General features: G+C 41.0%; 1 protein-coding gene across 1 annotated transcript in view; it reads left to right on the forward strand.

Moving 5' to 3' along the window:
• Positions 1-688: 688 nt before the first annotated feature.
• The window catches only part of SLC30A5 (solute carrier family 30 member 5), a 35,346-nt gene continuing 23,469 nt past the window's right edge, over positions 689-12,565 (forward strand). The window contains exons 1-3 of the mRNA XM_028507725.1: positions 689-1,077; positions 6,883-7,005; positions 8,110-8,176. Of these exons, the coding sequence (XP_028363526.1) occupies positions 995-1,077; positions 6,883-7,005; positions 8,110-8,176 (273 nt within the window). The 5' untranslated portion in view covers positions 689-994. The remainder of the gene's footprint in view (positions 1,078-6,882; positions 7,006-8,109; positions 8,177-12,565) is intronic.

Consider the following 12,565-nt stretch of genomic DNA (forward strand, 5'->3'; position numbering starts at 1 on the left):
TGGTTATCTGCATATCACATCTTATTTGGGAAACCTTAGCATTTGCGCCTTTAACACGAGAGGTTGCCAACCAGGCCCTGCTCTAAAATTGCTAAATATTTTCCATAATAGATTATGAAATATAGAATCCAGTGGGTAGAGACTACGATTCTTCATTCTTTTATGTTACTAAGATTCTTTATGTATATTCAAATTAAGTACAGTACTGTAAACTATTCATTATCTACACTGTTCCAAATCCCATTTTCTTTTCCAAATCCCAGTCCTCCAATTTCCTATGAGTAAAAATAATTTACTGATGACTATATACCATTCACTGCTATACCAATTAACAGATAATCCTCCCAAGAGAACTAAAATACAGATATTACTATTTCTATTTTACAGATAAGAAAATTGAGGTACAGAACGTACCAAGTGACACAATTGTTATTAAGTGGCAGGGTTGGAATTCAAACCAAGACAGACACAGGAATCTACGTTCCTAACATTTTAGCAAAAGAAAAAAATCCCTCTGCTCCACAAGAATCCACTGGACCCCCGAAGGCCCACAGGCGGCGCTGCAGGGACAGGTAAGCGCACCGACCGGGTGGACAGGAGAGGTAGATTGGAAACGAGGATTCGATTCGTCGCCCCGCAGTGGGAGGAGCCTAAGGCTCCGCAAAGGAAGCCGAGAGTTCGGTTGTACGCAGGCGTGGCGCTAGGCACTCCCCCGGGAGTGAGGGCTGCTGGGCCCGATGACGTGGCCTGGCAACGTCCGCTCCGGTGCGCCTCCCGGGAAACCCCGGGCCTCCAGAACTACCCGCGGCCTAGTCCCGACGTGGTCGTGCTTGTGAGCTGCTTCCGGGGGCGGTGGCGGCGGTCCGGCCTGCGGGAACCCTAAGTGGCCACTGCCATGGGAGAGTGACACGCCTGCGCCCGCGGTTCCGCGGCAGCGACAAGACATGAGGAGACCCCGCGGCCGGAGCAGCAGCGGCGGCTCCTGAGCCCCGGAATGGAGGAGAAATACGGAGGGGACGTGCTAACCGGCCCCGGTGGCAGCGGCGGCCTCGGGCCGGTGGATGTGCCCAGCGCTCGGTAAGGGACTGATCCGGCTCCGCCTCCAGAGCACCTCTCCCTGTGTCTGCGCTCGCGGGCTCCCTCGCTAGCGGACCTGGGCGGCCGCTGCCCTGGACTCCACCCGGGGGCGCGGGTACCGGTGTCCCTGTCAGCCCCCTGACAGCCCGGAACGCCCTCCTTGGTTGAGCGCGCGCCCTGGAGCCCTCCGTCCTCTCTCGCTCTGCTTCCAGGCTGCTTCTGGCTTCCATTGGCTCCTCTGTTCCCGCTGCAGAGTGAATGCTCTAAAATCCAGGAAGGTTCCGCTTGAACCTGTGGTTTTCAGGGCAGACCGTTAACCTTGGCACTGCCAAGTTCACGTGAGAGGTTTAAGGGGCGCATTGGGGAGGCAACTCACTGATGTGTCTCTTTTCCTCCCTTACGCTCTTTGTAAAATCAATAAGCATGTCCTCGGGTGAAGATAAATATATATATATATATATATATATATATATATATATATAGGACTATGGACAGTAGATTAAAGTATCATATTCAAGTTCCTGAAGCTGGTAACTGCTGATTTTGTAAGACAATGTCTATATACTTAGTTGAGTTCACGTAAGAGGTTTTTCTGATGGAAGAGAAATAGTCCTGTTGGCTGTTTCTCCCTAAAATAGTAGTTCAGCGACTATTTAACCTTTCTGACATCCTCCTGCGTAAATTAGGGGCAGTTGTCACCATCCTGTCTTCAGGCGAACAAACCAGAGTACAAATAGATGAACTGCGGTGTTCAGGTTAACTTTGCCCATCGAGAATCCAGCCCATCATCTAGTCTTTTTTTCCCTTCCTTGGATTGTTTTTGTTAAATAAGAAATGTGTGCTCATTGTCCAAAAAATTCAAACACTACAGAAATTCCGAGTAAAGAGGGAAATTTCCTCTTTAACCTCCGACCAATTGTCAATGGACCTGACACTCTCCTTTACAAGCCAATATCCCCACTGTCTCCCCCCACCCAAGAGTTAAGTACAGTGACCACTTTCCATGGTGCCCTTGACCTGTCCTGAGCTCTGAGGCAGTGTCAGAGATGTATGAAATATAGCCCAATAATTTGGTTGGAACTGGCATTCATTGTCTTCATTTTTTAATGAGGTTAAGATTTTCTCTTTTTTGAATACTTCCTTTGAGACTTAAGGGTTGTTTTGATAAATACTTTGATATTGTAGAAATAGCATTACTAACAACTATTTTTTATGTGAATAAGAAAGAACACAAAATGCTGGAACAGACTTTAAAGCAGCTGCATTTTTGCAGTACAAATTTATTTTCTCATCTACTTTGAGCAACTCGTTGTAAATAACAATGTATCGGATATTTACTGTGACATGACAGTTAAGTGCAATACGCAATTCTGGTCTGGATTTGGTACCACAGGGAGAAAATGCTGTAAAGGACAGTACTAGGTCAACTGACAAAACTGGACTATGGCCCTGGCCTGGTGGCTTTGTTAGAGTGTCATCCCATACACCAAAAGGTGTCAGGTTTGATTCCTGGTCAGGACACACACCTAAGTGGCTGGCTGCATCCCCCGTGGGGGCGCACTGGGGAGGCAACCCATTGATGTGTCTCTCTTCCTCCCTTACCCCCTCTGTAAAATCAATAAGCATGTCCTCAGGTGAAGATAAAAAAATATATTTATTGGACTATGGACAGTAGATTAAAGTTCCTGGAGCTGGTAACTGCTGATTTTATAAGAGAATGCCTATATGCTTAGAAAATACAGATATTTAGGGGTAAAGGAACATAATGTATGTAACTTAAATAAATAGTTCAGGAAAAATAGTCTATGTGTATTTAGAGAGAGAGAGAAAGCAAATGGGACAATACATTAACAATTAGGGAATCTAGGTAAAGGGTATATATACTATTCCTGCAACTTTTCTGTAAACCTGAAGTTATTTTTAAATAAACAGTTTAAAATTATTATTTGCTCAAGAGCTTATTATCTTAGGTAGATGTGGGATACAGTCCTTTGCTATCTTACTTGCATTATTTACTTAGCAGAGCTGTCCTTCTATTGTAATTCATTGCAGAATCAAATTCAACTCAGGACTGGTTGAATTTTTAATAGATTCCAGGTGGCAAGAGTTTTCCTTTATAAAGACTAAACATCAAATACTGCTTACAATCTGCAACAAAACTAACTGGAAAATCTTAATTATGGATTTTTTATACATGAATTCACAAAATATGAATTGCTTTTAAATGTTTCTGCTTTGGCATCTATAAGTTCTCTGTAGAAAAAGGCAGAGGGTGACAGCCAACATTTGTTGAGCTATTCTCATGTTCCAAATGCTCTGAGTATAGCATCTTACTTAACCCTTACCACAGAGCTACATACTAAGGAGTAGTATTCTTGCTTCACAGATCAGGAAACTAAGAATTAGAAAGGTTAGGTAAGTTTCCCGTGGTCACACACCTAATAACTGAACTGGGAGTCATTTATCCCAAACTCCATGTATAGTGCCCTTCTGCATAATAAACACTTGAATATTTATTGAATTAATCGTATTTGAATTACACAGGGAAGGCTGTTTTTTATTTTATTTATTTATCTATTTATTTTTATTTTAGAGCGAGGGAAGAGAGGAAGAAAGAGAGAGAAAGAAACACCAATCGTGCCCCGACTGGGGACCAAACCTGCAACCCAGGCATGTGTCCTGACTGGGAATTGACCTTTTGGTTTGCAGGACAATACCCAACCGAGTCATACCAGCCGGGGCTCTTTGTTTGTTTTTTAACTGGACAACTGTGAGCTGTTTCAAGTGGGCAAAGTCCAAGAAACAGGTTTGAACCCAAACCCAAATTTTAGTAATTCCAGGTTTACAGAGACCAGTGATACCTTCAATTAGACAGTTAATAATAAATAATGATTTTTAAGTTGGGGAGGTGGATTGGTTCCCATCAGTTGCCCAGAGAGTCAATAAGTGGCTCAAGGGCCACTGCTCCTATTTAAGAGCCTCCCTTTTCTCTCCTCTATTCCTTTTAGTAAATTAAGCTATTCATTGTTTCCTTCTGAAGTATGAACTAGGAATGTCTTGTTAGTGGTGTGGTATGGTTACTTAGCCTTAGCTAGCGTATCATTTTCAGCCCAATAGGAAGACTTCATTAATTGAGACTTTAAAAATCAAAGTATCACCCAGACTGGTGTGGCTCAGTGGATTGAGCACTGGCCTGCGAACAAAAGGGTAGCTGGTTGGATTCCCAGTCAGGTCACATGCCTGGTTAGTGGGCCAGGTCCCCGGCAGAGGGGAGGCAGGGCACAAGAAGTAACCACACATTGATGTTTCTCTCCCTCTTTTTCTCCCTCCCCCTCTGTCAAAAAATAAATAAATAAAATCTTTTTTTTAAAGTATCCAATTTTTGAAATTAAAAAGTAAACTTTTTAATTTAATATAGTAACAAAAGATCTTCAATATACATTATGTTAGAAGTCACATAGCAATATCAAAATGTATACAATTGTGAATACATCTAAAGTATGTGTGTCCATTCATAGAGAAACAGGAAAAGCTTTGGAAGGATGTACATGCTCAGTTGGTTACCGATGAGAGGAAATCAGGAATTATTTTATTTAAAATTTTGTAACAACCAGCTACTCAGGAATTACTTTTGTAACCTCTTTCTTTTTCATTAAAAAGGGGGTAAGGAAAATTGATGTCAGAAAGATTATTTTTTAGAGTGGGGAAGGGAGGGAGAGAAACATCAGTGTGTGGTTGCCTCTTGTGCACCCCCTACTGGGGACCTGGCCCACAACCCAGGCATGTGCCCTGACTGGAAATTGAACTGGCAAATCCTTTGGTTTGCACGACCGTACTCAACCACTGAGCCACACCAACCAGGCCTTGTTCCCATCTTCTTAAAACAAATATATTACATATAATTTACCTTAGTGACTTCTGGTCATATTTAACATAATCTGGTGAACTGAGCTTAAATACAGTCATTTCTTCTATGACTCCTTCCTAGTACTAGAGTTTTGCATGTGCTGCTCTCTGTACTTTGAAATATCCATTCCTTTTCCTTGCTTCAGAATTTGTAGTTAGTCCTTGTGTACACACTTACATATTTCAAACTTTAAAGAAAATCTTTGCTTTCCTAGTTAACAGTTACATAGTTGCTTCCATATCTCATCCTTTTACTCTGTTACTTACCTGGGCCACATAAATAGTTCTTTTCCTGCCTATCTTTCTAAGATCTCAACTCCTTGAGGACAGGGTCTCTTTTATGTATAGCACCTAGAAATGTGTTTGGTTGTAAGTAACCAAACTAAGAAAGCTTTAAACAAATAGGGACATATCCATACATCAGAGAAACCAGGGTTTGCTTGGTATTTGTTCAGCCCCTCAGTGTTACCATCTGGGACCAGATTCTTTACCTTTGCTTTCTGCCATCCTAAGCATGGCTTTCATATTCAGGCTTGTAATATGTATAACATTTTTCAGATAAAAGTTATAGACAAAAGCTCTCCCTTGAAGGTAGGAGGAAAAAAAGGTGAAGGAAGTAGTTCTAGCTATATCTTGCCCTTTATCAGGAAGAGGGAAGGCTGTACCTGAAGGCAACCTGTCAGGTTTCTCTTGGGTCTCATTAGCCACATATAGCATCTAGCAGATAGTGAAGTATGCAAGGAGTATTTGAAGAATGGCTAAATAGGTCCATGAGGGAAGTACAGGGCTCTTGCTGACATAAGATTTCCCACACTGCTGTGATTTTTTTAAAGTATCTTTATTTTTCCTGGTCTTTTTTTTTTCTTCCTTACCTCATCGACAGTGTTGTTGTCCCTTGTGTCTGTGTTTCTATCCTGCTGCCTTATTTTTACACGTAGGCAGGAGCTTAAGGAGGTTTTGAGCTTTCCTCTACTTGATTTCATTCTTTTCTTTAGTTTGAATTTATGGTTGAGTTGCTGGTACTTCAAATTGCCAGAAGCTTGACAACCTCTTCTGTACTAACTTACTGCACAATATACAGGGTCCAGCAGAAGTAAGGCCTGCTTGAGTGTGGTTGGTAGGGTACTAATATGGGTGTAATAATTTAGTTTTAATTTGAACATTTCACCTAAAATGTCATATGGCATGCTTGAGTGTAATATTGTTATATTACAGAATTACATGCTTATGATTTTGTATAAAGATTTTATAATAAAAAAGTGGTATTATTTGTGATGGACCCTATATATTACTGTACTATATGTTACTGTATCACATAAGTATAAGTATAATTGTAGACTTACTCTTTCATTTGGTAAATATTTGCTGAACACATTATGTCAATCCCTATATTAGCAGCTGAATAAACAAAGGACTGCTAGCTCAACTCTTCTTTGTATTGGCTAATTATGAATTTCTATCATGACCAGAGTATTTAACTAGCATTAATATAGTTAATTTACTACATCTATGTGACTTCTCTCTAGCTTAAATGGGCCAATATCTAAATCTTAGATTTTAATATGCATTTTGTCTTTTATATTTAAGATGATTTTATTCTTCATGTGGGACAGTGTGAATGTATAATTGGAAACAGTTTAGAAGATGGGAACCTTCAAAGCCTTTTGGGTGAACTTTGATTTTCTGTGTGACATACTAAAAGAGCATACTTAAGAGACATGGGCTTGACCCTAGCTAATTCTGTGGACTTCAACTTGCCTTGTTTGGGTTTGTTTCATTTTTGGTATATGAATATTTATGGTTTGTATAATGACCACACTACTTATATAATGAGAAAAAAAGATTACATTTCTTGTGATTTCAGTGATACCCAAACTTGTTTTTGCTTTTATTTTTCAGGTTAACAAAATACATTGTGTTACTGTGTTTCACTAAATTTTTGAAGGCAGTAGGACTTTTTGAATCATATGATCTCCTAAAAGCAGTTCACATTGTTCAGTTCATTTTTATATTAAAATTTGGGTGAGTGTGCATGGTTCTCTTTTTCTTACTGTTTTTTATTTCTTTCAAAATCCTTTTTTAACTGAGTATCTTTAGGAAATTTTACATAGAATATTTTGAGATAGAATATTCAAGATTAGCAGTACAAAGAGGTTGATTTAAAAAAGAAAAAAACGTAATCTAATAGCTTGCCAAAACATAGATTTTACCTTAGTTTGTGTTAATGAGGTTTTTACAAATTTCTGGTTTAATGGAAGACAACTAGGTTCTTATTCTGCTAAAGCAACAATCTGTGACAGTATCTCACATCAACCAGCCTCTGAAAAGCTCCATTGCACATGCCCGAGGGAATAAGAGGCAAGCAAATAACGTCTTAGTTTTTTTATAAAAATAGTTATGACTTCACAGACTCCCTAAAAGGGTCACAGGGACCCTAGGGATTCCCAGGTCATACACTGGTGTAGTCCAACCTTCCAGCAAACATAGAATGTTACCTGAGACCTGTCTTAGCAGAGACATTCCCTATTTTCTAAGTTAAACCATGCTGCGCTATGTTCGCTGCATGTTCCCCTCACAGTACAGCATTCTCATATAGTATAAATGTCATATTCTTCATATAACAAGAAATTCTCTCCAAATAGAGATTCTCTGGACCTTGAGATTGATAATGATTATCCTCTGTGTTAACAAAAATCTGTTAAAGCTTCCAGGAAGTATAATTTTAGTAATAATTATGGCAAGTGTACTTAACTAGGAAATTTTAAGCACTATTTGTGTGCATTTTTATATAACTCTTTTGGGAGTGTGAAAGGTAAGGACATATAATCAGTACTTTATTCATTTCTATTATTTCAAGATTTGTTATTACTAAATATCAGAGAAGATTGGAATTATTTTCTTTGGTATTTCAGGGTATAAAAAAATATTGAGACTCCTTTTCTTTCATGGCTTGTGAACTGGGTCAGAAGGCAGTTACAAAAGAAGAGTTCCCAAAGTGTTCTTCAGTATAATTTCTTTAGAGGTTAACACTTTCAAGTTTTAGTGTATTTGTCTAAATAAATGTCTTTACTTAAATACACCTTGTGTACAAGATTGATTAATATATTAATGTTTCAATATTCACAGGACTGCATTTCTTATGGTTTTGTTTCAAAAGCCATTTTCTTCTGGAAAAAGTATTACCAAACACCAGGTGAGTTTTTTGCAAAGTCCTTTTTCCTTAGGTGCTTTCCATTTAGTGAGCCAGATTATAGTGTTCTTTCCTTGATCAGGGTTATGTAACAAATCATTTAAGTGCAAAGCAGAGCATTTCCAGATTAGCTTGTCTATTCAGAATTTGAGCTTCAAGAATGAACTGTAGGAGACTTCCGGTCAAGATGGAGGCATAGGCAGACATGCTTTGCCTTCTTGTATAACCACAGAGAGAATTACAACTAAACCTCAAAACAACACCCATAACTGTGAGAAAATCAAACTGTATGGAAGTTCGACAACCATGGATATAAAGAACCCAAATACATCCATGCGGGTAGGAGGGGCAGAGATGCAGAGAGGCAAGGAGACACAGTGTGGTATGGAGAGGCAGCATTGGAAGGTGTAGTCCCTCATTCATGTGTGGTGGATAAAAATTGGGAGGGACACCTTGGGAGTAAGTGATCCCAGCCTCGGGCAAGACTGCACAGCCCAGGGTTCCGGTGCCAGGAAGATAAATCCCTATAACTTCTGGCTGTAAAAACCAGTAGGAGTTGGGGCAGAAACTGCCAGATATTCAGGAGACTCTTTTTAAAGGGCCCCCATAGTCTTAGAATGTACACAAACTCACCCACTCTGGGATTTGGCACCAGGGCAACAGCTAGAAGGGCTCCAGTAACATAGGGAGAGCGGGTGAAGTGGCTGGAAACAGGGTGAGTATGGGGCAAACCTCCAGAAGTCAGGCAGCGGCACTCTCCCCTCTCCAAACCTTCCCACCACCCAGAGTTACAAAGCAGGACAGGTTGTTCCGCCCTGGCAACTACCTAAGGCTTTGCCCCAAACAATTTACAGATTTCTAGAAACGGTTCTAAAACAGGCCATACTACTAAGACAGGGAGTCAAAGCAGCTCTACCTAATACATAGACAAACACAGGGAGGCTGCCAAATTGAGGATACAAAAAATATGGCCTAAGTGAACAGAATAAAACCCCAGAAAAAGAACTAAATGAAAGGGAACTCACCAACCCATCAGATGCAGAGTTCAAAACACTCATGATCAGGATGCTCAAAGAACTCATTGAGTACTACAACAACACAAAGGAAGAAATGAAGGTTACACTAAGCAAAATAAAGAAAAATCTAGAGGGAACCAACAGTGAAGGGCAGGAAGCCAGGATTCAAATCAATGATTTGGAACATAAGGAAGAAATTAACATTTAACCGGAACAGCAAGAAGAAACAAGAATTCAGGACTTCTGGCCAAGATGGAGGCATAGGTAGACATACTGTACCTCCTCACACAACCAAGATAGGAACAACAATAATTTAGAAACATAATAACAACCAGAACTTACAGAAAACTGAACTGTATGGAAGTTGGACAACCAAGGAGTTAAAATAGACACATTCATCCAGACTGGTAGGAGGGGTAGAGTCGGGCAGCTGGGCAGAGGGGGGTCCCTCTGCACAAAGAGCATTGGGACCAGGAGCATAAGACCACAGCAGGCGGACCCTGGGCAAGTGGCAGCTGGCAAACACCGGCCAAGGGGTGGCAACCAACAGACCCAGCGAGGCGACAATTGTGAAACAAGGCACTGCACGCAACCCAGGATCCCAGTGCTGGGAAATAGAGCCTTGGGGCACTGATTGAAAACACCTCTGGGGGTTGAGGCGCAGGGAGAGACTCCCAGCCTCACAGGAGAGGTCATTGGAAAGACTCACAGGGTGCACGAGCCCACCCACACGGGAATCAGCACCAGAGGGGCCCAGTTTGCTCTGGGGAAGCTGCAGAAGGGACTGAAGTCCACGGAGAGCAGAGCAAGTGCCATTGTTCCTCTTGGACCCCACACCCACATACAGCGTCAGAACTCAGTGACTGGGGTGCCCCGCCCTGGTGAACACCTAAGGCTCTGCCCCTTATATGTAACAGGCGCAACCAGACTGAATAAATAAATAAATAAGATGGCTCAAACAGAAGGAGAAATGAAAGCTCCAGAACCGATCCTTTTAAGCGACCAAGAGATAGCCAACCTATCAGATGCGCAGTTCAAAACACTGGTGATCAGGATGCTCACAGAATTGGTTGAATTTGGTCACAAGTTAGATGAAAAAACTGAAGGCTATAATAAGTGAAGTGAAGGAAAATGCACAGGGAACCAATAGTGGTGAAAAGAAAGCTGGGTCTCACATCAACAGAGTGGACCAGAAGGAAGAAAAAAGCATATAATCAGTAAAGAATGAAGAAATAAGAATTCAAAAAAAAATGAGGAGAGACTTAGGAACCTCCAAGACATCTTTAAACATTCCAAAACCCAAATTATAAGGGTACCAGAAGGAGAAGAGGAAGAGCAACAAGTGGAAAAGTTATTTGGACAAATAATAAAGGAGAACTTCCCCAGCATGACTAAGGAAATAGACTTCCAGGAAGTCCAGGAATCTCAGAGAGTCCCAAAGAAGTTGGACCCAAAGAGGAACACACCAAGGCACATCATAATTACATTACTCAAGATTAAAATGAAGGACAGAATCCCAGAAGCAGCAAGAGATAAGGAGACAGTAACCTACAAAGGAGTTCCCATAAGACTGTCAGCTGATTTCTCAAGAGACCTTGCAGGCAAGAAGGGGCTGGAAAGAAGTATTCCAAGTCATGAAAGGCAAGGACCTACATCCAAGATTGCTCTATCCAGCAAAGCTTTCATTTAGGATGGAAGGGCAAATAAAGTGCTTCTCAGATAAGGTCAAGTTAAAGGAGTTCATCATCACCAAGCCCTTATTTTATGAAATGTTAAAGAGACTGACCTAAGAAAAAGAAGGTAAAAAACACATATTGTAAAGTGACAGCAAACTCACAATTTTTAATAACCACACCTAAAACAAAAACAAACTAAGCAAACAACTAGAACAGGAACAGAACCACAGAAATGGAGATTACATGGAGAGTTAGCAACAGGGGAGTGGGAGGAGAAGAGAGAGGGGGAAAAAGTACAGAGAATAAGTAGCATAGATGGTAGGTAGAAAACAGGCAGGGGGAGGGCAAGAATAGTATGGGAAATGTAGAAGCTAAAGAACTTATGATACATGGACATGAACTGATGGGGGAGAATGTGGGCGGGAGAGGGTGTGCAGGGTGGAGGGGAATGAAGGGGGGGGTAATGGGACAACTGTAATAGCATAATCAATAAAATGTATTTAAAAAGAAGAGGAAACAAGAATTCAAAAAAACAAGGATAATATAAGAAGCCTCTAGGACATTTCCAAATTTACCAACATCCGATTCATCAGGAAGCCAAAAGGAAAAGAGGAAGATAAATTGAAAACTTGTTTGAAAAAATAATGAAAGAAAACATCCCTAATTTAGTGAAGGAAATAGACATACAAGTCCAGGAAGCACAGAGGTTCCCAAACAAGTTGGACACAAAGAGGGCCACCCCAAGACACATCATAATTAAAATGCCAAAGGTTAAAGATAAAGAGAGAATTTTAAAAGCAGCAAGAGAAAAGTGGAGTTAACTCCAAAGGGGTTCCCATAAGACTCTCAGCTAATTTCTCAAAAGAAACTTTGAAGGCAAGAAGGGACTGGCATGAAGTATTCAAAGTGATGGAAAGTAAAGACCTACAACCTAGCTTATGGTATCTAGCAAAGCTATCATTTAGAATGGAAGGTCAGATAAAGTGCTTCACAGACAAGGTAAAGCAAAAGGAGTTCATTATTACAAAGCCATTGTCACATGAAGTGTTAAAGAAGGACTGATTTAAGAAAAAGAAGATCAAAACTAAGAACATTAAAATGACAACAAACTCATCACTATCGACAGTACAGTCTAAAAAACAAAAACTTGGGGACTTCCAGCCAAGATGGAGGCATAGGTAGATATTTACTTCCTTACACAACCAAAGGAAGGACAACAAATTTAAAAATAAAAAACAACCAGAACTGCCAGGAAATCAAACTGTATGGAAGTCCAACAACCAAGAATTAAAGAAGAAACAGTCTTCCAGACTGGTAGGAAGGATGGGGACAGGCAGCCAGAGTGGAGGGGATGTGTGGCAAGCCAGCAGCTGTAGGATGGGGAGGGCAAGGCAGCAGCTGGTAGAGTTGGCAGTCCCACATTCACATGTGGATAAGCCAGGAGGAACAACTGGGGAGCAAGTGCACAGGGTTCCAGTGCAAAGAAACTAAAGCCTCAAAACCTCTGGCTGCCTGTAAAAACCTGTGTGGGTTGCGGTGGCAGGAGAAATTCCCAGCCTCACAGGAGAGTTCGTTAGAGAGACCCACAGGGTCCTAGAACATAAACAAATTCACCCACTCAGGAATTAGCACCAGAAGGTCCCAATTTGCTTGTGGTTAATGGGGGAAGTGACTGAAAGCCAGTCGAGAGCCAGGCAAGC

This window comes from Phyllostomus discolor, chromosome 3, assembly GCF_004126475.2.
Source record: "Phyllostomus discolor isolate MPI-MPIP mPhyDis1 chromosome 3, mPhyDis1.pri.v3, whole genome shotgun sequence".
In the NCBI taxonomy this organism is placed as follows: domain Eukaryota; kingdom Metazoa; phylum Chordata; class Mammalia; order Chiroptera; family Phyllostomidae; genus Phyllostomus; species Phyllostomus discolor.